The sequence below is a fragment of the Lutjanus erythropterus genome, chromosome 14 (assembly GCF_056507025.1).
Source record: "Lutjanus erythropterus isolate fLutEry1 chromosome 14, fLutEry1.hap2, whole genome shotgun sequence".
NCBI lineage: Eukaryota > Metazoa > Chordata > Actinopteri > Lutjaniformes > Lutjanidae > Lutjanus > Lutjanus erythropterus.
In genome coordinates this window covers 37,412,532-37,436,955 of record NC_139330.1, presented here as the reverse complement: position 1 = coordinate 37,436,955, position 24,424 = coordinate 37,412,532, and the positions used below count along the sequence as shown (strand labels likewise).

The following is a 24,424-nucleotide window of genomic DNA, read 5'->3' as shown; positions in this document are numbered from 1 at the left end:
CCCCAAAAAAAAACTTAAAAAAAAAAAAAAAAAGTTTAAAGTATAATAAATATATAATTAGATAGAAAGCACTTTAAGGGATAGGTCACCCCAAAATAAAATTCTAGTCATTATCTACTTACCCTCATACTGACTGAGGCTTGGATTTATTTTTTCAGTCCACAAAACACTGCTGGAGTTTCACAGAGAAACAGTGGTGCAGAATCTCCCAAACAATGGAAGTGAATGGTGACCAGTTTTCAAACATAAAAAAACAACTGGAAAAATGCATAAAATGCCTCCATACTGCTCATTTGGTGTAATACAAGTCTCCTGAAGTCCCAACATGTCGTTTGCATACCGTCACACCAGACACACCCAGTGTTCTTGTGCATGTGCACATGGCTCCAAGCTCAGGATGAAGATTCAGGTTAAAAACATAATGTAAATAACATTTTTAGTCAACTTGGTATGTTGGGGCTTTAGGAGACTCAACAACTAAATTAAATTATACACTATGTCCTACACTATGTACTTCAATGTCCAACAGTTCTTTTGCAGAAATATCATTATTATGTCATTACTGATGTCATTATATTGTCTAACTTGAGGATAGGCTGCAGTCACCATCATCAGTCTCCCATTCATAGAAATGCCAATGTTCACGTTAAGTCATTAGGAGGCGTTGTATTAAGTGTTTAATATCTCTCATCATCAGGGCCAGGGACACCCACCCTGCTTGCTGATGACCTTGGCATGAGGTCAAACTGCAGTTGAGTGCAGTGCCTCAACTGTGCACAAGTGTATCCTGTATGTCGCCATACGCTTCCCCCCTTTACACAGAGTTGTTTTTAAATATCTGTTTGATGTCTCACCCATTGTTAGAACCCCTTCAAGTGAAATACAGCCAATCTTTAGCTCTGCGTTTTAACTATACTGAGGGCAGTACCCACTGACAGAGCCACGTACCACAGAGCAGCTCTTTCAATACACCTGCATGGCAAGTCAGTCTGGAAGGTTGAGGGATGTATAGGAACCAGTGCCACATTGGCACCTGGTTAGGATACCCACCCCTAGTCCAGGTGTTCCTATGATATCGCATTCACCTAAATGGGCCAGCATAAAAATCCACGCTTTTCTTGAGGTTTTTCATGATTCTAATTCATGAAAGTACAGAGACAAGAAAAGAAAGTGAGCTGTTGGAAGGAAAATAACAGAAGAATTGGACATTTTGTTTTACAATTGGTCGGGAGTCGAAACACTCCCACTATCAGGTGTGTGTTACATATAGCATGTTATTGTATGTCTGTATATGTGTGTTAGAGAAAAACTGTAATACTGGTGTATGTAACCGAGTCTTTCAAAGAAGTATTAAAAATCTGCTTTGGCAGCAGGAGTTGTGAGTCCTCACCAACACAACTGGTTCCCTCTTCATCGACGAGGAATCCCCAAGGACACACACACAGAAAACTGCCCTCCGTGTTTGTGCAGCGACCACCAAAGCACAAAGATGGACTTTCCAAACACTCATCTACATCTGGACACACATACCAGAGCACACAAGACAGGACAACATCAGTTTAGAAATGGATGGAACTCAATGCTTAACATCTTAATGTAGCTGAAGTTGCTAATATCCATATGTGTTGTAAGAGTACTAAAGGAAAATGACATCACTTCTCACTCAGAAGAGATAACCAGGCCAGTGTCTTAGTGATGTGATATGTTACTCTGTTCACCCATCAGGAGGTGTCACAATAGTCAGGAACTGGATACTGCCAAGACGGCATTGATAAAAGTCTCTCACGGAGAGCATGCTCAAAGTTTTTCATGTTTCCTCAATCTTCAGCATTTTTGGGGCCATAGATTGTGAGCAATGCAGTCCTTCTCTGGACAAGCCATTTTAAACATTTGCATTACAGTCTTCCTCTAGCTGAGCTGGATGCCAGCTCATGAATGGTATTAATACAATTTACAGCTCTTCTAGTCTTTCCTAATATCACTGGACCTTATGGAAGAAATTCTATAAAAAATTATTTCAGGGTGTTTCCAATGCTCAGAAAAATGTATTTATCATATAGAGTGCTGTAGGAATGAGTCCTAAAACAAGGAAATGCTCCTCTTGAAGCAAGTGGGTTTTTCAAGTATGGTTTTGGTTTGATGTTTGTTTCACATTTTGCTCTACGATGTAAAATATGTCAGTAAATAACCTGCTCCTGTATTCTGAAGCTTTTTACACATCTTAAAAAGGTGGTTTCTAACAGCTGGCTTCATGAGACTACAGAGGTTGTCAGGGACATTTTTAAGTCATCACACTGAACACAAGTCATTTAGCAGGGATGACACTGAAGTCATTTGACCACTGTGTAGTTGTTCTATACACCATGTTAGTGTTAGGTTTTTAACTTCTGATGATAGCATTTATACTCCAAAAGTCCTCAAAATGTTGTCCATTTGTGAAAATTATTTTGCTGAACAAAACATGTCAGTATCATAAACCTTTGTTTGCTATAGAGTTTATTTTCTGCACTAATCCAAAATCCAATGGAAAAATCCCATTGGCTTGTTGTTTGTCTGAACTTCAACCATTTATTTATTACCATTTTCTAGCACTTTTGTCATATATTGCTATAATTGATTTTGTCCATATTGTCTAGCCTGTTGCGTAGTTAGGGTGCATATGTTTACAAGGATAGAAGGCAGAGTTGGAAATAACGTTTTCATTCTTGTGTGTGTAATTTGAAAAGTTTTGCGCAATATCTATTCATTTATGGTTATCCATGTATTTATTTATTTTTAATTGCCTCCTCCTCACACCACACACATAAGCAGTTAAACAATGGTGCACTGTAGTCTAACTTTCAAACTTAAACAAACTCACAACTTTAACAACCTAATAGTCATAAATGATATAGTTATTACTTATAGTTATTATAAATTAATTGAAATTTTAAATAAATAAACAAAATAGCTCTTGAAAGTTGTATTAAGTAAAAACAAATCACACTAGTATAGATTAAATTTGTATTAAAATTTATTGAAATCCTCTCAAGAGTCCCTGTCCTCAGTAATCAGTATTCACAGTTTAACAGCAGCAGCTTGTGTTGCAGAAAAGCAGAGCTGCTCTGCAGCTTCAGTGAGATGACTTCTTCTATATTTCTCATAAACTGTAGAAACTTAAAGGACAGTTCACCCAAAAATGAAAATTAAGTCATTACCTACTCACACACATCCTGAATGAAGGGCAGGTTTAGTTTTTCAGTCCACAAAACACTGTTAATGTTTCACAGGAAAACAGTTTGCCAGAGTCTCCCAAACAATGGAAGTGAAAGGTGGCCAGTTTTCAAACATAAAAAACTCATAAAAAGCCTCCATACTGCTCGTCCAATCCAAGTCTCCTAAAGACCAAACATGCCGTTCACTTGCATGTGTACACCGTCACACCACACAAACCCAGTTCAGACAGTGTGCACATGAACGTGACTCCAAGCTAAGGATCTACAGTGAAGATTCAGACTAAAAACATGGTGCAAATAACATTTTTTTAGTCAACCTGGAATGATGGATCTTTAGAAGACTTGGATTGCACCATATGAGCAGCATGGAGGCACTTTACGGGTTTTGGGAGATTCTGCAACACTGGTTTCCTGTGAAACTCCAGCAGATAATGAATTTTCATTTTTGGGTGAAGTATCCATTTAACTGAAGACATGCTCACTCTGAGAAGATAAAGGACATAGTTAATTTTATAGCACTGTATCAAAGTACAATATTATATTTAATGTTGATCACTGCAACACAATGTGCTCTTCAAGGACTCTGGCAGAAAAGCAACTGATCAAAAAGTATTTGCTTTCGCCTCAGAGTCAAATCCTAAAGGCTATAACTTTGTACATTTTCACTGAGGAAACGGCAAAACACCGATGCAGGCTTATTATCATAGAAATAAATCATAAGATTGTTCTTTACAATCAGGAGATAGAGCACTGAGCAAGAAGAGAGGTTCACCCAGACAGGGTATCAGTGTTTCACAAGGCTAACACTTATCTTTTGTCCACAAACTAAAATAACAATATAAACAATCTGTTGCTTGTAGAATAGGATACTTTGTCAGTGTGAGAGAGAATTCTTAGACTGCCAATGTTGCCAATGGCTCTGAGCTTCAGTGTTCTGCACAAACAGCTTGTTATTAATTAGGCCAACCTGCTGACATGGACATGCACAAGATGGTCTTTGACCTCAATAACCAACTTTGACCACTGGACTCCTCACCTACACAGGTGGTCTGCGTGTCATCCAGGTGGTACCCCTCATCACAGTGGCAGGTGTAACCTCCAGCTGTGTTGTAACAAATCCCCTGGTCACAAATGTAAGGGTTGATCTGGCATTCATCCACCTCTGGATGAGAGACAGACAGAGAGACAGAGGAGAGTATTAACACAACTAATAAGGGGTTCCACAAAGTACTATAAAGACCATTGAGGAAGCACAACATACTATTAATGTACCACTGTACCACTGCAGGGAGGGAGACTGCAATGTAATAAACTTAACAGTGTGATTAATTTTATGTTATTAATTTGTTGATTTTTTTTTAACATTTTAATAAAACCAACCAGATGCTTTGTTTAACTTCATTTAAGCTGACTTCTTTACAGCAGCTCATGAAAACACATGAATCATCTTATCCTCCTCATACTGTGCAAGCTATCTTCAGCTCTGCATAAATACTTGCTTAAAGTTCAATTGGTCATGTTCCCCTTTGAGTTAATGCTCTGGCCCGCAGGCGCTTCAAATAATTATTTAAATCCCTCCAACTACTAAAGATAACTCCAACTGTAACTATCCATGTGTGCTGTCATGCCCACAGGCTAAAGGTGTGGTCACAGCAGCATTTCAACTTTAGTGAACTTTTGGGACATGAAATTTTCATCTGATCTTTTATTTTCCAAACTGCTGAACTAGGGAACTGCAAGGGGTCAGGTACATACAGGGCAGGGTTAGGGACAGTTCTATTAGCAACCTGTCAGCTACACTTTATCTGTTCACTCAGAACATAACTCTCAAAACAGACATGAATAGACAACAACAGAAAAAAAAGAAAAGGTTTGAGTCTTACCAGCTGACTGGGTAGGAGCGATGTCCTGGCCTGCATTAGATGGGAGGATCTCCACTGGTGCAGGTGGAGACGTCATCTCAACAACCTCTACCAAATCAAAAAAACACAGTAATATACATTAATTCCATCCAATTTTTTTTTTACCAAATATGGTACTTTGATGATTGGCTAAATTGTGAATGCTTCAAGAAGGTGTTTACCATACTTGCTATATTTTTTAGTTTAAATAAATCTCAGTATACATGTATTACTGTTATGCAAGCAAAACCCAGCTGTATTTACTCATTACACAATAATTATATTGGTAGCATAGCATCTCTTAAAAACTACCTTTGCTGCATGTCTTCCTCCCTCTCTCCCCTATTTCCTGCCTGTCCAAAGCTGTCCCATCAAAGAAATGCTAAAAAGCCCTAACATAACTTGCATGGTTTTGCTCACAGCCAATTAAGCAACTTTTCCACAAATTATTCTTGCTCCCAAGAGATCTACCAATAATAGCAGTCACCCAGTATTTTGTTTTATTATTCCCTTTTTTTTATTTATATTTTTTTTATTTTTGCACAGGTACTGAAAAGAGCACAAGGTTTGTCAGTGTTATTGACATTAAATCCACTTTTATTGTATAATTCTGTGCTTGTTTTTCCACTGAGTTTGAGCTCAGTGAGGTTACTAAAAATTTTGAGTGAATTATATAAAAAAAAAAAATCACAACTTTCCTTTGCAATTTTCACTTGCTCCTGCAATTTAATTGCAAAAAATGTCTAAAAACATTGCAACATGCATCACAAATTTCTGCTGTGGAGGCATGATAATAAGAGCAAATGTGGCATAAGCAGAAGAATGCAAGAATTCAACCTGCTCTGTGCTGAAGCGACAGACCTGTAGTGCTGTGCTGTAAATGTTTGTCAAGCCACAGAAACATATTATTAACCACCCAACCAAATTTTAATGCTTGGAAAAGTTGCCAAGTATATAAAATCACGTCTCAAAATCCTGAAAAAAAAATCAGTTTTATTTGCTCTGAAATGCTGGGAGTGTGTCCAATCTGCTGTCTCACTGTCACACACAACAACCTGAAAACCACCTGAAACATGGACACTCCATCGAGCAGCTTTATTGGACATGTCCAGACATGTTTGAGCAAAAAGAGCCAGAGGACGGTGAAGATGGCATTTTTTTCCTTCTGTGTCAGGTTGTAGGAACTGAAGTGAGCTGAAGCAAAGAGATGATTTGGACTGAGAGAGTCGCTGAAAGTACATTTGGAACTGACTGTTAGGGAGGGTGGGGGTGGGTGGGGTGTGTGTTGTTCGTGAGTGACTTCATGGGGCGTGGGGTCCCAACACACAGAAACACAGAAGTCGTGAGCTACAGGTTTACTGGTTAAACTCAATTCATTACTATACAGTTCTCAGTCTTTTCATGTTTTTATCATTTGAGTACCACAGCATGACTAAGCAGAAGACTAGTTTCTTAACCACACACTCACCTCTGCATGAATCTATAAACGTTCTGTCTAATGACCTCATCGGTTTCCACATCCAGGAGAGCATTTTCACAATCAAGTTTAGCAAAAAGCTGGGAACACTACAGAAGCGATGTTCTTGAGATTATTATTATTATTATTACCATAATAATAATAATAATAATAATAATAATAATAATAATAATAATAATAGTAATAATTCAGCACAAAACTATGCCTGCTTAAAGCAATAGTTCACCAAAAAATAAAATTTAGTTCACAGAAAAATGAAATTTCACTCAATATCTACTCACCCCTGTGCTGATTGATGTGAGGATGGTTGAAGATCTCCAGTTCACAAAACACTCCCGGGGTTTCATCATAAAACAGCGTTGCAGCCAAATCCAGTACAATTGAAATGAACAGTGACCAGTTTTAAAATGTAAAAAAATAACACAAAAACACAAAAATGTCTCCATATCTGGTGTAATCCAAGTGTCCGTAAACTGCAACAGCTCTGCCCATGTGGCACGACATGAGATATACGAGATCTCACGATACCTTCACATCTGTGTTTACATGCTACCTGGAAGTGACGCAGACAACAGAGAGAGATCTGCTCAGAAATAATGACTTGTTACGCGCAGAGTTAACTTCGCAAACTTTCAACAGAGAAGAAAATGTCAGAGGATTTCGACAGAGGAACATCATTTCTTTGCTGCAGCCACGCCACTTGGGCGAGAGCTTGTGTACCCGCTTCAGGCGTGTGCACAAGGATCAGATCTGAGAGGCTACAGTTGACATTTAGGCTAAAAACATGGTGTAAATGGCGTCTTTTTGGGTCAAATTTTAATGTCGCAGCTTATGGACACTTGGATTACACCACAGTTCATTCAGTTCAGTCATTTACTTAGTTCAGTTAGTTCATTCAGTTAGTTAGCTCATCAGTTAGTTAGGTGAAAAACTGGCTGCCTCTCTGTTGTTGTTGGCGTCTTCAGTTGTACAGGATCAGAGTAAGTTTTAATGCCAGCTCCTCGTTCAGGTAGTGTCTTCATTGGCACTGTACCTCTCTCTTCCGCTACGTAGTTGTGCGCCGCTTTTATGGGTCCACCCGTGCACGGGGCAATTGCGCAGTTGTTCCTCCCCTTTGCCGTGCCTTTGGAGATGGGCTCATGTAGTTTAGTTTCCTCCGTTGTTTGATAGCTCAGTTGTTGAAATGATGCTGCTTATGGTTTGACTTGACACCTCCCACTCAATCTTCACATGGAACCGCTGGGGAGATTGCTGGCTTCAAAGTCAAACTTACTGGTCAATTCTCCAGTTGTTCCTCTGCAGGTAGCAAGATGACGAGCCACCTGACATCTCTGTGAAGGATGATGGCTTGGATTTTCCCCTCCTTCTCTGGATGGCTTTGCTTCCTCCTCAGAGCTACAGGAATGTTGTAGCTTGGGAAGATCCTGATGTTTACATCCCTCACAATGCCTTTACTGTCAGGGTTGGTGCTGACAACTCTGCCGAGCTTGAACTGCCCTCTATGCGTTTTGGTCGCATAGCCAGACAACATCCCCTACAGCAACGTTCCTCCATGCTGTGTGCCACTTGCTCCTGACAAACAGGTTTGGACCACCGAGTTGGCTCCAGCCCCTCCAGAACTTTGTCACCTCTGCCTGCATTGCTTGGAGTAGCTGGAAAAGTCAAAGGTTCTGACGTCCCCACTCTGAGATGCTCAACCAAGTAGGAGAGTATTGGGTGTGACATACTGGATGCAGTCCTCCTGGCTCTGTACCCCGGCATCAATTGGGCACTCATTTGCTAGACTGGCTGCTAGGAGAAGAGCTGTCTGGAACTCACTGTGGCTGAGTGAAGTCTCCCTCCCAAGATTCTGGAGAGCTCTCTTTACAACACGTACAGCAGCTTCTGCAGTACCATTCCTGTGTGGAGAATCAGCTGGATGGATTTTCCATATCCACTCTGTTCCATTTTTGCTGCGGTCTCCTCTAGGTCTGCTTTGTTTTGGCCGTCCAAGAATCTGGTTTGGTGTCTGAGGCCAAATCAATTAATGTCCCAATTTTCTGTCCAGCATTTAACCTCAAAAAGCATCATTATCACTGGCAGCTATTGGAGTCCACTTTCCACTAAGAGGCTCGGCTGGTCTTTTACAGTGCTGAAGGCTCTGGATGCAGTATTGGAGAACACATCGCAACATTGTTTTGCCAGTTCAGGTGAGAGTTTGCTGAAGAACTCCTCCTGCTTCTCTGTGTATTTCCTCCTGCCTTTATCTTCCTCTGGACCAAGCCTGCTCCTCTTCTGACCTGCGTTGCTTTTCTTTGTTTCAGCATGGGGGCACAGGTAGTAATGGTACTCAGTAGTATTTCCATCCTCACAGTCTTGACTTTGCAGTTTGCAGAATGCACTGTCATCATGAACCTCGAGACATCTCCTGCATGCTCCCAATTCCCTCATTCCAGCTTTTCTCTCTGCTAGCTTTAGTGCCCAGAACTGCTTGCAAAAGTAGAGCTTCCTCTTGTGCTTCCTGTCACCACAGACTACACACCCTGCTTGGTCGTTGCCTGACTTGGTTGACTTGGTTCTGGCATGTCTGGGCTCCATCCTGGTCTCCTTCCTACTTGGCTGCTACTCAGCTGGCATCCTCTGTAGTTCCTCCACTATTTATTTCAATTGCAATGGCTGTTTGATTGCCATAGCAGTTTTCTAGGACACAGAAGATGTCATCTGCAGTGTTGTAAGTGGTGAGGTGAAGGTCTCTGGTGATTTTGTCATCAAGACTGTCCAGTAATTGAATCTTTTTCACCTCTCTTGAACCCATTGGTTCTCCTTGTCTCTGCAGGGCTTCCCAGTCCTTTCTCCATCTGTGAAAGTCACGTTTGATGCCAGTAAACCTGGGGAGGGCTGTTGGCTTAAGTTTGATGGTTGGTACAGGAAAACTTGAAGTAATCGCCATCTGAGTTTGTCTTTCAGCATCCTCCTTTATCCTTGCCTGTATGAAGTCAGCCTTCCTGGAAACCAACATGGAGATGTGGAGTTTAAGCCCATTCAGTTGACTCTGAAGATCCCTCTGAACATCTGGAGGGACCCACCGCTTCCACTGGCCATGCACCTCCATCGCTGTCTTTACCAGTCCTTGCAGGTGGTTGAGCATGAAGTTGTAGGCCTCCAGGCTGACATTGGGTTGAACAACATCAACATGCTCACACTCAGCCTCTGCTACCTGTAGTGCTGTGGACATCTCAACTCTTCCAAAGTTGGTCCAAAGGATCAGGCTGGATCAGGCTTTTGACCTCTTTCAGTTTCAGTTGCTCCTGCTGCTCCAGCTCAAACTCCGGAACCTCTCTCCTGGATTTCCAGTTCCCAGTCCCCCAGTTTTTCACTGAACTGAACTATCTTTAAATAAAAGAAGGAAGAAAAGGAAAAAAACTGTTTCATCATTCGAGTGAAATCCAGTAAACTCCGAGTTGGGATCTTCATCCTTTCAAGTTGGGAAGTGCACAGGGATTTAAAGCAGAACTTGACAGTGACCTCCACCTTGCCGTGCCTTTGGAGATGGGCTCGTGTAGTTTATTTTCCTCCATTGTTTGATAGCTCAGTTGTTTAATTGGTGCTGCTTATGGTTTGACTTGACAAAGAGAATCCCTCTTATTTTATTTAATTTTATTTATCTCTGAGGTAGAGTAAGTTGTTCAAAACAACCCATATGTCCTCTTCTTAAAAGTGCAACTGAAATTATATTTTATCTTAAATAAAAAATAAATATTTTGGATTTGAAAATTGGAAATTATATTTTTAAAACAAATCTCACATCAATAAATGAATGAAATCTCTTCAAATAAACAAACTAAGGCTTGCATGCTAGAGTGCAAATCTGCTTGTCAGTGTGGATTGTCCTTTAAACAGTTTTTTTTTGCTCAGGCAGTGTTGATTTGAGCTTCTCACTGTGCTGCCAGGTGATATGCCAGGTGACTGGTTGTGCTACTTGTGTAGGTCATCACCCTCTTGCAATATTTGCACGCAGCCTTAATCTTGTCTGATCTTCTCACTCTTTCCATTTTTGTATCAATTTTTAACTTCCTCACGATGCATCATTACATCCATAGTATGGAGACATTTTATGGGTTTTTTTGTGTTCTTTTTTTACATTTTAAAACTGGTCACCGTTCACTTCAATTGTACTGGATTTGGCTGCAAGGCTGTTTTCCGCTGAAGCTCTGGGAGTGTGGAGATCTTCACCCATCCTCACATCAGCACAGGCCTGAGAAAATATTGAGTGGAATTTCATTTTTGAATGAACTATTGCTTTAAACAAATATTGTCACTTTCATATTCAAAGGAAAATGGGAATTTTAAAGGTCCAGTCTGTCAAATTTAGGAGGATCTAATGGCAGAATATGGCAGAAATAGAATAGAATATTCATCATTAGATTTTCATTAGTGAAAGAAGAAGAATTGTTTTGTTTTTGTTAAACAATGAGCCCTAGATATCTACAGAGAGAGCGGCTCTTCTTCCATGGAGACCACCATGTTTAACCGCCATGTTTCTAATGTAACCCAGAATGGACAAACACTTTCTAGACATGGCCTTTTGTATTTTCACAAGGTTTGTGGCCACTGTAGGTTCTCCTGCACACTTGGAACGGGAGAGTGATGGGAGTGGAACTGGTTGCAATCTGTACCTCATGTCTAGACTGCATTAAATCGTATACACTGGCTCTTTCAATCATATCTAATTTAGAATATTGGGTGTTAACATACACAGTAATTGTTGGCATGTGGTTGAGAGCTTATAATTTTGTGCATTGTTATTACTGTCTTTTTCTTATTACTGGCTTCTTAGTCTTCAGCTGTTGAATAATTCTAGGTGTTGTGATGTGAGTTCTGGCCTGTAAACCCACTATGTGCACATGTTTTGCTCTTTGCTACATACTTGTAAAACTGAATCTGTATGATGGACATTAACAGCATAAATCTCCATTTTGGCTGTCAGACCAGTTGGACAATGGATGACAGGCACATTCTCTTATTTGAAAGGGTTGGTATTAGTTTACACTCATATGCTTGATAATTAAAAATCCTATAAGTCAGTCATTCATGAGCCACAGGTCGATCACAGGAGATTTTTGTTGGGTCCCCTAAAAAAAATAACAGAATATAGAAGAAATGTGTGAAGTTTAAGAATTGTAACTAGAGTACACCTTTTACAAAGCATTTCAAATGTATTTATTGTTTTATTGATGAGAGGGGAAAAGAGCCTGTTAATTCTGCCTAAATGCATTTACTTTGTCTCATTTATGAATTAGGCTAAAATATACTGTAAAAACACTGAAAAAAGTTGAGAATATTCTAAATAATGGGGCAATGTTTGTTGTGTTTTACCACCTAAAATGTTTTGTTGTGACAGTTAACGTTTCCTCTTTATATAAATATGAATTTTTGAGTTTTTAGAAAACCCCCAAAAATTGTATTTCAAAAACTGAAAGTTGTTGTTGTTTTTAGGTTTGTTTTCTTGATGAGAGGAAATAAAAATACTGAGATGGCCTGTTAACTCAGCCTAAATGCATTGTTTTTAGCTATAATGTAGTTAATGTGTATATGCATGTGTTAAAATAATATATAGTTAAAATGTAAAAATGGCAGTAAACATGGTCAGGGACATTAACTAATGCACAAACTAACTCTGCCACGATTTATTAATAAGGCCTGTTGTGAACTAGGTCACAATAACGATTTTTAAAAAGCAGTCCCCCAGAAAAAAAAGTTTGGAAAACACTGCTATAAGCTGCATAAAACTATGATCATATCAATTTGACATTATCTAATACTGATTGGAGTTTTGCTAACTCATCTGAAAACCTCCAGACATTTGGCAGCTCCATCAGTGCAGGAGCACCACTGTTCTGAAAGCATGATTGTGACTTGAAATGACAAAACATTACAAGAAGATATAAAATGGCATAAATAAATCAAGAAATGAAGCATAATATTTGCATACACAAAATATTTATTTCTTCTAATAGCAGTGAAAAAAGATCACAGCGCAGTGGCCTCTTTAGGACATGAGACGAATCTTGTCAGCAGCAGAGTCAGCTGTACTTTCAGCAGTCTAAACTTTGATGTTCTTCCTTGCACTTCCACACACTCCACTCATAATACTAGCATGTGTCACGGTCAGTCCTAAAAGTGGTAATGTTAGCATTCTAACATTAGCATTAGAGTACAGCTGGACCCGACTGAACTTGAGCTATAGTTGAATTTCAGCACAGTGCTCTGAACCTGACAAGCTGTGTCTGAGATGTCCTAAATGGCCCACCGTACCACAAACATTAAAGAGTAGTGAAGCAGACACCTGGGTAGGCTGCCTCGATCTTGACAGTGGATACACCCGGAGATAGCTGGGGCAGGATAGGTTCAACTACTGGCCTATTACTAACCACAGGAACTAGCAGCTCCTTCAACGACAAGACACACAATGATATAGAGGGACAAGGTCAACAGAGCGCTGTATGCATTTCATCTAGTCCAAAAGTAATTATTTCAGCTTTGCACCTTGCTTCTGTCATGCAATACAGATGTGTGCTGTGAGGCAGATTAGCATTCAGCTTGCATGGCAACTGAGTGCAGTTTAAACACAGAGCAAAAATTAACAGCTCAGCGAGCAGCCAGAAAGCGAAAAAATGTCTTTTGCATAGTCTTCGGCCTGGATATTTTGGGACGCTGTCAAGTTTTTTTTATCTGTTTTTGGTGCTTACACAAACCGTACATATATACAAAGACGATTTACACATTGCTCAGTGCTGACCAGCTTAAAGTCATGCATCAGCATTGCTGACTTCATGCAAAAGGGATTCTGCAACTCCTCAGTGGCTGAGAAGAGTGTCTCTGTGCATGCAAACAGCTACTTTTCACTCTGTAAAGCACCCAACCTACCTGATCTGGTGCAGTTGTTGCTACTGACCACAGAAAACAGAAACAAATGTAAGTTTAAAAAAAAGTTTGTAACATTGTATACTGTATGTAACTATCTTCTGTATTTGGGTTTTAAGGTCACTGACAGGCGTTTCTATTATTTTGCTCACCTAAAATATATCAATAAGTGTAGGCTAATAAATAGAAACACCTCAGCATGATGCAACACAAGAGCACCAAAAACTACAGCCACCACAATGATCAGACAGTTGAATCAACACTCTAAAACAGAAAAAAACTGACAACCTAGACCTAATGAACTGACAACTGACTGTGTATCAACATCAGAGATTTTGCTCATGGCACATATTGTTAATACCAATATGAACATCTTTTAATCCATCTAGTTACAGACAACAAGTCTCTCCTGTGGTAGAACATACCCTCACTCATATCAGGATGGCCCACTGGCAAACCCTAAGTCTAACTACAGTGCTCTTCAAAATGTACACATTCACTGAGAAAAATAAGAAAACTAATGCTTGGTGTCTGTTTTTTTCTTCTTCACTAATTAGTGGTAATGATCAAATTATCAAATTAAATTTGTAGTGCTGAAAGAATGCACTTTGGCTCTTTGCTATCACTTCAAAACACCTCCACACCATAGACATACTCTGCCTTTGGGGCTGATACTAATTTTCATTTCATTTTAAAGCCTTTAACGGGGCAAAACCAATAATGTACTGACATCATCATGTGTTGCTTGCTGTAAGTGACAGTTAGCAAGCTAGCTAGCTCACTTGCTAACCTGACTGTAGGTTAACAGTTTATTGCAATATCTGAAACTTCAACTCCTGTATCAAACCTGAGCACCATGTCTCTTTTGCCGATGAGTTTATACTCTATACTCAGAGCTGATTAAGATGAAATTGGATGGTGCACCACAGCTAATATGCCACGATAGCTTCCTCTGTTTTAGACTCTTTCCACTCTGTCAAAAGTCAGGGTTCACTCATGGTTAAGTTCAACTTCACCAGCGCTAAACACAGTGCAATTGACTTCTGATCTACAGGGAGTCCATTGAAATGATTGGTGAGTGCAGCTAAATTTGAACAGAGTACTGGCTCACTGCTGTTCTGGTTAGTTTTATCAGTTCTTATGTGGAGATATCCCCACAATGGAAACTAACTAATTTAAACATCTTATTTCTGCAGGTGTTTTGGCCACCTGATTTTATTTACTTGCTCAGATTTTGTTGATTTGGTCCTCCTTGTTGTGCCATTACCATGGATACGTAGGCTACACAGTAAAATAGTTTGTTTTTTATCTGTTTTTATGGTTGTAGGTCTGCCCAATTTTTTTTTTTTTTTTTTTTTTTTTTTGGTAATTAACCAGATTCTCTTTGCTGGTTCTGTGTCACAAACACAGACACAGAAATAGCACAAGCACTGTGTAAAATAGCAGAGATCAGCTCCAGCAGATGTGGTGCAGCCATAATGCCGTAAAACTGTGATCAGTGGAGTCAAGTTGTTAGAGTTGTATTCGATGATCATAAGAGCACAGCTTGCAACAAAAGATGAAAACGGGTAGAAGTCTTTTGATGAGTAAAACCGCCTGATGTCTCCGCCTGCAACAGTTTCATACAACTGTGACTTTTTGTGTTCCCTACACCTGATTAAAACCATTGATTCATTATAAATCCTATTTGCAAGTGTCCCAGGAGTTTGAGAATTATGGCTCTATTGATACAGTATACAGTTAATGAGAAAAGATTGCAAGGAAAGAGCTATTACCTTTATTACCTAATAGTATCCAACATAGTTATTCAAAAATATATCAAAGTCAAATATAAAAAAGCTTTAAAATTAAGAAAGTTAAATTAAATTGAAAGTTATTGGCATAAGTGTATTTTTAGACAGGTCTGTCAGGCGGCCATTTTGCGGCCATCTCGAAAGCGGTCTCCAAAATTTAATCAGTTCATGTACCTGTTATAGAGTGTTAGCACACAAGATTTGGTGCAAATCCATCCACCCGTTCAAAAGTTATCGCGCAAACAAAAAGTCGGCCATCTTGAAAGTCGGCCATCTTGAAAGCGTTGGCCTCCAAAATTTAATCAGTTCATGTACCTATTATAGAGTCTTAGCACACAAGATTTGGTGCAAATCCGTCCACCCGTTCAAAAGTTATCGTTCAAAAATCTGTGACGGATGGAAGGACGGACGCACAGACTCACGTACGGCCGGACAACCAGAGAACAGTATGCCTCTGGCCCGGCACCTTCGGCGGGCGGAGGCATAAAAACAAAAGAAAACAAAAAAAACATAAAATCCTTGATTAGAAGAAGAAGTAACACACTCTTGATGGCCTTCCATAATCATAATTTGACATGCAAAGACATGATCATCTGCAAGTAATCCCGGAATCACTCAGAAACACCTTCATTGCATAAATATCTTGAAGCTATATTATTATTCACAAACTTAGGTTCTCATATTGTGAAAGGTTAAACATTTCAGAACACATTCTATGAAGTCTAAAACATAATGTTAAGGACATAAAAAAAAAAAAGTCTAGCTTTGGCTAAGATGTGGCAAAGTTTCTCCCTCCCTTGGTGACTGCCAAGCATGTCCTGAATAATAACAGGAGAGATTGAAGCTCCTCTCCCTCTCTCAGCCAGACATATCTCCCTCTCTCTCTCCCTCTTCTGAAGGGCTCTGGGCTGGGCTGTGTTTGAAGGCACTGTGGAGTGGGCCAAAGCACTTCAATCCTCATCCTCTACAAACAAATGTCACATGCGGAAGGTCTCTTTTAATCTGTATTCCTAATCACATGCAAGAGGGAACAGAACTCTTTCTGCTGTTACTTTGGAGCTGCAATTTGCAAAAGTGAGATTGTTGTTCATCCCACAGTGTCTCTCTCTCTCCCAAGAGGACATATGCCAGAAACCTGGCATCAAGAGGGAAGTGGAGACATCAGCAAAGGCTGGACAGAAACCTTAACACGAACAACATCAAAGATATGTGGCAAACAATTGAAAACATTACAGGCTACAAAAACTGGGGTAAAACCCATTGTGTGTTAGGCCACATTACCAGATCAGCTAAGCATATTTTATGCTTGCTTTGATCTCTTCAACAAAGAGTCAGCTGTAAAGTCTTCTCTGCCTCCTGAGGACGTGCCTCTGTCAGTATCCACGGAGAATGTGAGAAGAACCCTGCTGAGAGTGAATATGAGGAAAGCTGCTAGGCCTGATAACATCCCCGGCCATGTGCTAAAAACATGAGCCAACTAGCCAGCAGATATCATCACTGACATTTTTTACCATTTCACTGCGATGGCGAGTGCTCCCACCTGCTTCAAGACATCCACCATTGTCCATGTGCCAAGAGTCTGCAGTGTTTAATCTAAACAATGTCCACCCTGTGGCACTCACCCCTGGTGCAGATGGTGCTGAATAAATACAGACTTTGAGTAGGCAGGCTTTTGACAATCCCCCTCAGATCTCATCAGCACTAAAATGACAAATTTTTTTTCTGCTGGACTATAAACTGTTGGGAATAGCTGTGAGAAGCTCGAAGAAGTGAAAAAGATATTTGGGCTGCTTGACTCACCCTGTTGCCATTGCAACTCTGACTAGGACAAGAGTCTCAAAAATGGATAATTATTGGTCTGCCATTGCTTTGATCTTATTAAACTGCACCAAAGTTATTACTGGTCTTTTGATTTCATCCACTGGTATTCCCAAACACTCAACAGCTGACAGGCATGTACCTCATGTTAAGATAGTTTTTACCAGTGCAAAACATATTATCACCACACAAAGTGAACATGCACATTATTATGTTACATGGTAGAGATTCACCTGGTATGATTTCTTCTGGTTTTCCAAAAGCCTCCACTGGTCTCTCTGGTGTTGGCAGCGGTTGAGGTGGTGGTGGACCAATGGGCTCCTGGTAAACAGTGACTGGCTTACTGACAGGAGGATTTGGTAAAACAGTGTAGCCCATTCCACCAGGACAGATCTCTTTGAACTTCACTATGGAATAAAAATAAGAAAATTACAAGTGCTTATGAAAGTGAAAATAAAAGGCGCAAAAATCATTATTGTTATTTGTACACTGTTAACCGTTAACTGTTTGAATTTTAGCTAATAAGCAAATCATTTGAGTTCATTACAACCTCTAAGCTAGGAACAAGAACAAAACCTCTTGCAGAACAGTAACACTCTTTCTACAAATATTCTCTGAATGTTTTAACAGAGGTTCGGATTGTGGGAGATATAACAATGAAACATGACATAAACATTGTTCAAATTGTGCTTTGCAAATTATCTCAGTAGTAATATGTAACAATTCCACCAAGAAGTCCTAATAAAGTGACTAAGACACAGATGAAGACAGTCTGATCTCTCTGAGTGAACTCTACATTTTAAACAGACCTGGCAACTTATTCAAGGCAGCAAACAGAGATAGAGAGTACTGCATTTTTTCTACCTCTCTCCTCGCAGTAGAGAATTTCATGGCCTCTTATATCACCAGAGTAACAATCATCAGCTAGACTGCCAGGATGAGAGGGTTTCCAGGCCAGGAGGGACCCAGTGGGAAATGCCGGTGCGTAGCAACACTGGAATGAGCACCAGACCCAGAGCCAGAGCCAGACAGTATCATTGTCTGCTGGGCATCTCTAACTCTCACTCTCCATCCCCTGCACATGGCAACATAAAAGATAGGCCTGGCCACCATCTTGTGGCAGATTTTGAAGTAAAGCCAGCTCTGGCCCTTCATGTATAGGGTCCTTGTGTCCCTGGTCAATTCTAGCCAGCCATCCAGGTGCCCTCTGTTTGGTTGGTTATAGGCACCGATGCTCCTCATGCCTCGCCAAACCTCCCTGCTGTTGATCTGCTGCAGTCTGGCTTCAATCTTCCTCCTGATGGTGTCCTTACCCAACTTGATTTTGCCCATCAGATCTCTCTGAATAAGTTTTGAGTTTCTCCCTGTCCCCTACTCTGAAGGCTGTCTATCTTGTATTGGAGAGGGCCTTCATGTCCCTGGGGATCCAAGGCTTATTGGTGGGGAAACAGGGTACAGTCCAAGTAGAAACAAAACAGTGTGTAGAATTCACAGAAATTGATGTAACCTGTGATGCAGCGTGGGAGCCCCACAGTATTTTCATCAATGGGAAAGGACTGTGGAAAAATTTTCTTCTTTGAACTTAGAGCATACTTAGAGCATTTCAAGCTTACAGTAAATCCAGTTTTTTATTGTCTTTAGTGGGGAACTGTCAGGGTATTGGTAAGAGTCACATTCTCCAATTCTCCAGAGATTGCCATTGAGGCATATTTGACCATGTGCAGGAATTAACTGGCATTGCTGCAATGCTGCTGACAATCATTTTTTCTCTGATCAATAACTGGAATGAACTGAATACTGGCACCAGTCCCTGCATACAAAATGACCTGCTTTACTGTATCATGCTGGCAAATGTCAAGTGACTTGACTCATCTGCCCAAACATGCAAAGTAAATTTCCTTTACTTTTCCAAACATTCTCAGTTTATTTTTCCAAAACTTAATGAGGCCTGGAAATTGCTATTTTCAGATTCCATGATTCTTTCAGGTTTTTTATGACAGACACACATCAGAACAAGAATCAAAGTTTTATTGGCCACGTATGTGGACACACATGAGGAATTCAACTCCAGTTTTCAGGGTTTTACTCTGAATGTATGATCACAGGAATAGACTTCACAGTCAGTACTCTTACATGTTCAGAAAAAATAGCTGGGAAACAACAGACAAGATCCCTTTTGGTCTTGAAAAGCAGCAGCATTTATCAACTGACACATTATAACCTGTGCATTTATTGCCAGATTGACCACTTACCACTTACCTTTTCCTCTGCTCCGCTCACATTCTCCATCACTTTTCTGCCGCTTGATCTCTCTCACTCATTTAACCACACACTCACTGCACACACACACATTTCATGTTCTTTCATCTCAGTATATGGTTGTTTATCACAGCGAGTCAAGGAGACAGGCTTTGTTTGACAAAAAGCTGCAGGCAGATGACTGGTGGCTCATCTCTGACCATCATTGTTCTGCTGTGTTTTAACTCCACCTTTTATCATCAACTCAGCTCGCCTGGAAACTGAACAGAAGGCTGATGATAAAACATGATGGAATAAAGCTTTTCTATTGGTACAAACCACAACGTTTGCTGGTGGAAATGCAAAAATAACTGTTCTAATGTGTAACAGACTGAACTTAAATGAAGTAGTTGGACTGCTTGGTGGAAATGCAGCTTAAGAGCCTGTATTTAGCCAAGCTGTGAGACCCACCCATTTCTAGGTAATTTCTGTGATTTAAGTTTAGAATCCTCAAAGATAAATAAATTAAGTAAATTGTTGTAATAAATAGGGATAATAATAAGGTTTCTGCTGGCTTGCAATGTTTTTTTTAAGGAAAATTTACTGTATTGACACATCATATATGTAATCAATATATACCTCTAACACAGTACAGTAGCATTTCAATAAGAGGGCTTTCAATCTTAGTGAATGTACAGAATTTACAATGCTCATGTATTTCTACTTCTGTTTTTAGAGTTTATTATACACTGTTGTAGTTGAAATTCAGTTACACTACAATTTCAACACATATTTTTTCATAGACATTTAAGCCTGTCGTTAAAAGAACTTGCAAGTATATCTTGAGCAAATGTTCCATATTGTGCCTTTCTATAATTCTAATTATACTCATATTTAATTAATTTCAAATAATATTCCTTAGAGAAGTGTTTGTAGTAATCCCAAGACAGAACATTTGACATAAGAAGGAATCAAATGACTAATATGACATTAGTCAAGAAAGCTGCTGATGGTATGGTAAAACCACAAAGAGGTACATTTCTTTGTAAATGAAAATTGTAAGTAGTCCCACTGTATAAAGCTATAAAAGAGATGTCTAAAGGATAGACATATTTTTACTAATTACAGGGCTGTGCCTTTACTTCCCCATTTCTTTAAGATATTGGAAAGACAACTTCATTGAGAAGCATAAATTGTTGACAGTCAGTATGGATTTAGAATGAACAGATCAACATCTACGGCACTAATTGAGTTAATGGAAGAAATAACTAGCTGTAAAGACTAAAATAAATATGCAGTGGGAATATTTATACATTTTTAAAAAATGTTGATAACATTGATCATGAGATATTACTTAATAAAATGGCATGGTATGGTATCAGAGGGTTTGCGCTGAATTGGTGGAAAATCTAAAGGAAGCAGGCAACAATTTGTACAAATACAAATGACATAATGTCAGTGGTACTATTTTTTGCTCTAGGGAGAATTTTCAGCAGATTTTGGAGGTGTTATGACTGAAATTAGTGAACTAAAAGAGTGGTTTGATAAAAAGAGATTATCATTAAAATAAGAAAAATCAACAGCTTATGCTGTTTGGGAATTGTAAAATAAATAAATGCATACCAGTGATGACAGATAATATGAAAAGTAAAAATACTTTTTTAATACTTTTTTGTGTTGCTAAAGAGTAGAAAAACAGGGCACATTCCAGATCATAAAGTGTTGTACGCTCTGTACTGTTCACTTGTATTGCCATATTTGAACTACTGTGTGGAAGTGTTAGTTAATACCTAAAGAAGCACCTTACACTCAAATGGCCTCATGTGAGAACATTTTCTTATTCTTATCTTAAATTTCTTTTAGTTTTTCTTGTACGAAAGTCTTGTACGAACATACTACATCAGATTCAACAAACGCTCATAACTTCAGATAACTGTGTAAATGATTCATCTGTGCATATTTGTGTGCATGTGCATGAGACTGGTAAATTAGTATAATTAACACCCCAATAATACCAAAATGGCTGTGCATCCTGTCCCAGGAAGTGAACATCCATGAAAAAAAAAGAACTTCATGAATTTGAAGTCTGACATCCTGCTTTCAGGGATCCACCCAGGAAAATCTGTAATTTTAACAGCGTCAGCAGTGGAATTAAAAGACCTGCCGAAGCAAAGAAACTGAAACGCGAATGCTGTCATGCCATTCGATGGGGATGGACTGTTGCTGCACCCCACCCCACCCCCCCCCACCCCCAAAAAAAAGAAAAAGAAAAACAGGAAAAAAAGACCCATCTCAATATGGGGGGGGGGCTAAGTTTTCAACAAAGACTTCATAAACCTGCTTGTGCATATATACAGCCAATACACCTGTCAACAGGTAATAATAGATCACTGAATGAAGGATAAGAGGGTCTATAAGTAAATTTACATTTACATTAAAATTTGAAATGCAGTCAAACAGGATAATGTCGACATAATTATCAAGTGTACTTTATATTGTATTTTTCAACTCAAAACTAACTCAAAATGTCTTCAAACTAATAAAATATACAAACATTAGTGAAAAACTTGACCTCCATATGACTCTACCACAGGTCTGGACTTCTAAAAGAAAATTCCACATATGATAAAACGAATGCAACAAATTCTCATAAACAAAACACTCAAGAATAAATCTGTATGTGGTTCTTACATGAGGTCCAATATGCATACTACAGTACAAAAAAGAGCTATAAGGATAGTGAATAATGTAAGATATTGTGAACAGGCTAACATAGTTTTTAAAGACACATGCTTTGAAGTTCATGGATCTTGGGGAATTTAAGACTGTGCAAATAATGTACAAAGCAAGAAATAACTTACTTTTCTGTCTTGAACAAAACATCTTGTCTGTTAGACAAAATCAAATTGTTCTCAGACAGTATAGTTCTCACTGAGACAGGATAAATGTCTGACATGGCTGGGGGCCTTACCTGTTCCTGGAGGGGGGCATTTGTCACAACGAGGGCCCCAGGCTTTGCCCACACTGCAGCAGCAGAGCTGTTTGCTCAGCTGGGCAGACACTGGGTGCAAACACTGCCTCCCTGAGCTGACCAAACGGAAGCAAGCTCCCTTCTCCTCTTGGATGGCAGGTGTGTTGGCTGAAGAGCAGTGCAGGAGGAGGACAAAGAGGAGGAGGGGGTAGGCATAGGAGGTGGTGCACCAGAGCATAGGAGACACATACATGGAGGGAAGAGGGGACAGAGAGTGGAGAAATAAAGAGGTCCCCTTCACCAAAGCAACCTTCCCTTCTCAACTAAACAAATCTCTGGCACAGCTTACATATATTTCTAAAACACAAGTGCATAAAGAAAAATATATATTTTATAGTGAGAAGTTGGACAACCACGTTTTGTGGAGGCATAAATAACTACATTTAAACAATTAAAGCCAAACACAAAACACAGACACACATTCAACACAACAAGAAGACAGACAACACGATGCAGGAAAAACATTTTTTTTAATCTGTTTTCATGCTAAATGCTTCATGCACTATCAAAGTCAAGCACTGGCTCAGGTGAAGGCATGCAGGATAGTTCAGCTCAATTTGTATTTTTAAGATCTAATGGTGTACTCCCACAACTGTGTACTCTTCACAAAATGACAACTGGAAACTTTTAAGTGGAACACAAATAAAATATCAACCTCTAAGGGGAACAAGAATGTTCAGTTCACGTTTACCTAATGGTGATAAACATTACATGGAGTAAATCATTTCAATTACTGGTTAAATACTTGACCTATTTTCCCAACAAATAATCAGATTTTCAAACATCAGGAATGAGGACTGTAAAAAGGTGGCTGAAGCTTGTACTTAGACTTAAATCCAGCAAAACTTTGGCAGAAAGGATTCTCTTCATTGTATAAGAAGTAAAGCAAATTCATAGACTTTCATGCTTTCCTCTTTTTGTTGCAAATGCATTCACATTTATCATACTTGTTACTTATAAGTGTCACTTACAATATTGCTACAGCTAGCCTAGCTCTATTGTGAAGCTGCACCAAAATGACATCATCATTGGCTGAATTTCAAATGATGATGAGACTTCATATTGGGAGGAAATCAACAATCTTGCCCAATGGTGCACAGAGAGCACCATCTCCACTCTGGTAAAGAAGGCTCTGAAACAGCTATATTTCTTAAGGAAACTTAAGAAAAAATATCCTTGCCATGTTCTTGTGAATTTCTACAGTAGAGCAGCTGAAACCATCCTGACTGGAAACATCACAAACTGGCATCTTGGGATGTGCATGGCCGAGGACAAAAAAATTGAACATAATTGGTACCCATGTAGAAAGCATCAGTGATATTTGGGAGGTGAGGTGCCTGCAGAGCCCAGAGGATACTAAAAGACAAGACGCACCCTACAGCCTGTTCACCCTGCTGCCATCAGACAGGAGATACAGAAGTATTCGCTGCTGAACCACGAGATTGAAGAACAGCTAATTTCAGCCTGTGGGACTGCTTCATTCATCCTCAGCACTCCTCCATGTAAATTAGTTTGTTCTATATTTTAATTGATCCTTATATTTTTTATTGATCCTTTATTTATCCTCATATCTTGTATGCTGACGTTTAGCAGGTTCAGCTGTTCAGCTTAACATGTTAGCATGCTAATATGTGCTAAATGCCCATTTGCTCTGCTGCCCTTAGGGATGCTGGTAGGAGTGTTTTTGTACTTTGGACAGGATAGATGTTTCCTTGTTTCCAGTCCTTATGCTAAGCATATTGCTTACTGGCAATATGTCGTGCATTTTTTGACATATGCATGTGCAGGAATGTAAACAGCAGGAAGAAGTGTTGTGAATTATTCATTGTTTATTGATATGAAGTTCATGATAATCAAATGACATGATTTATATTTGTTTAAAACAATTAATAGAGATATTCTACACTATTTACGTTATTTACAGTAAAGATGTATCTGTTAGTTATTACTTAATTGTAATTTGAGCCTTGTCAACAAGATGCTTTTATTTTGAAATGCAGGAAGTAATACATTGAATGCTTGTCGCTAGCATAATGATGTGACGAACA

At 39.3% G+C, this 24,424-nt stretch overlaps 1 protein-coding gene across 1 annotated transcript in view; it reads right to left on the bottom strand.

The window, feature by feature from the left end:
* The window catches only part of ltbp1 (latent transforming growth factor beta binding protein 1), a 224,142-nt gene that overhangs the window by 56,408 nt on the left and 143,310 nt on the right, over positions 1-24,424 (bottom strand). The window contains exons 11-17 of the mRNA XM_084735368.1: positions 22,317-22,484; positions 17,341-17,514; positions 13,500-13,522; positions 12,919-13,021; positions 5,099-5,185; positions 4,252-4,377; positions 1,391-1,516 (exon numbers count right to left, since the gene is read on the bottom strand). Coding sequence (XP_084591494.1) covers positions 1,391-1,516; positions 4,252-4,377; positions 5,099-5,185; positions 12,919-13,021; positions 13,500-13,522; positions 17,341-17,514; positions 22,317-22,484 — 807 coding nt within the window. The remainder of the gene's footprint in view (positions 1-1,390; positions 1,517-4,251; positions 4,378-5,098; positions 5,186-12,918; positions 13,022-13,499; positions 13,523-17,340; positions 17,515-22,316; positions 22,485-24,424) is intronic.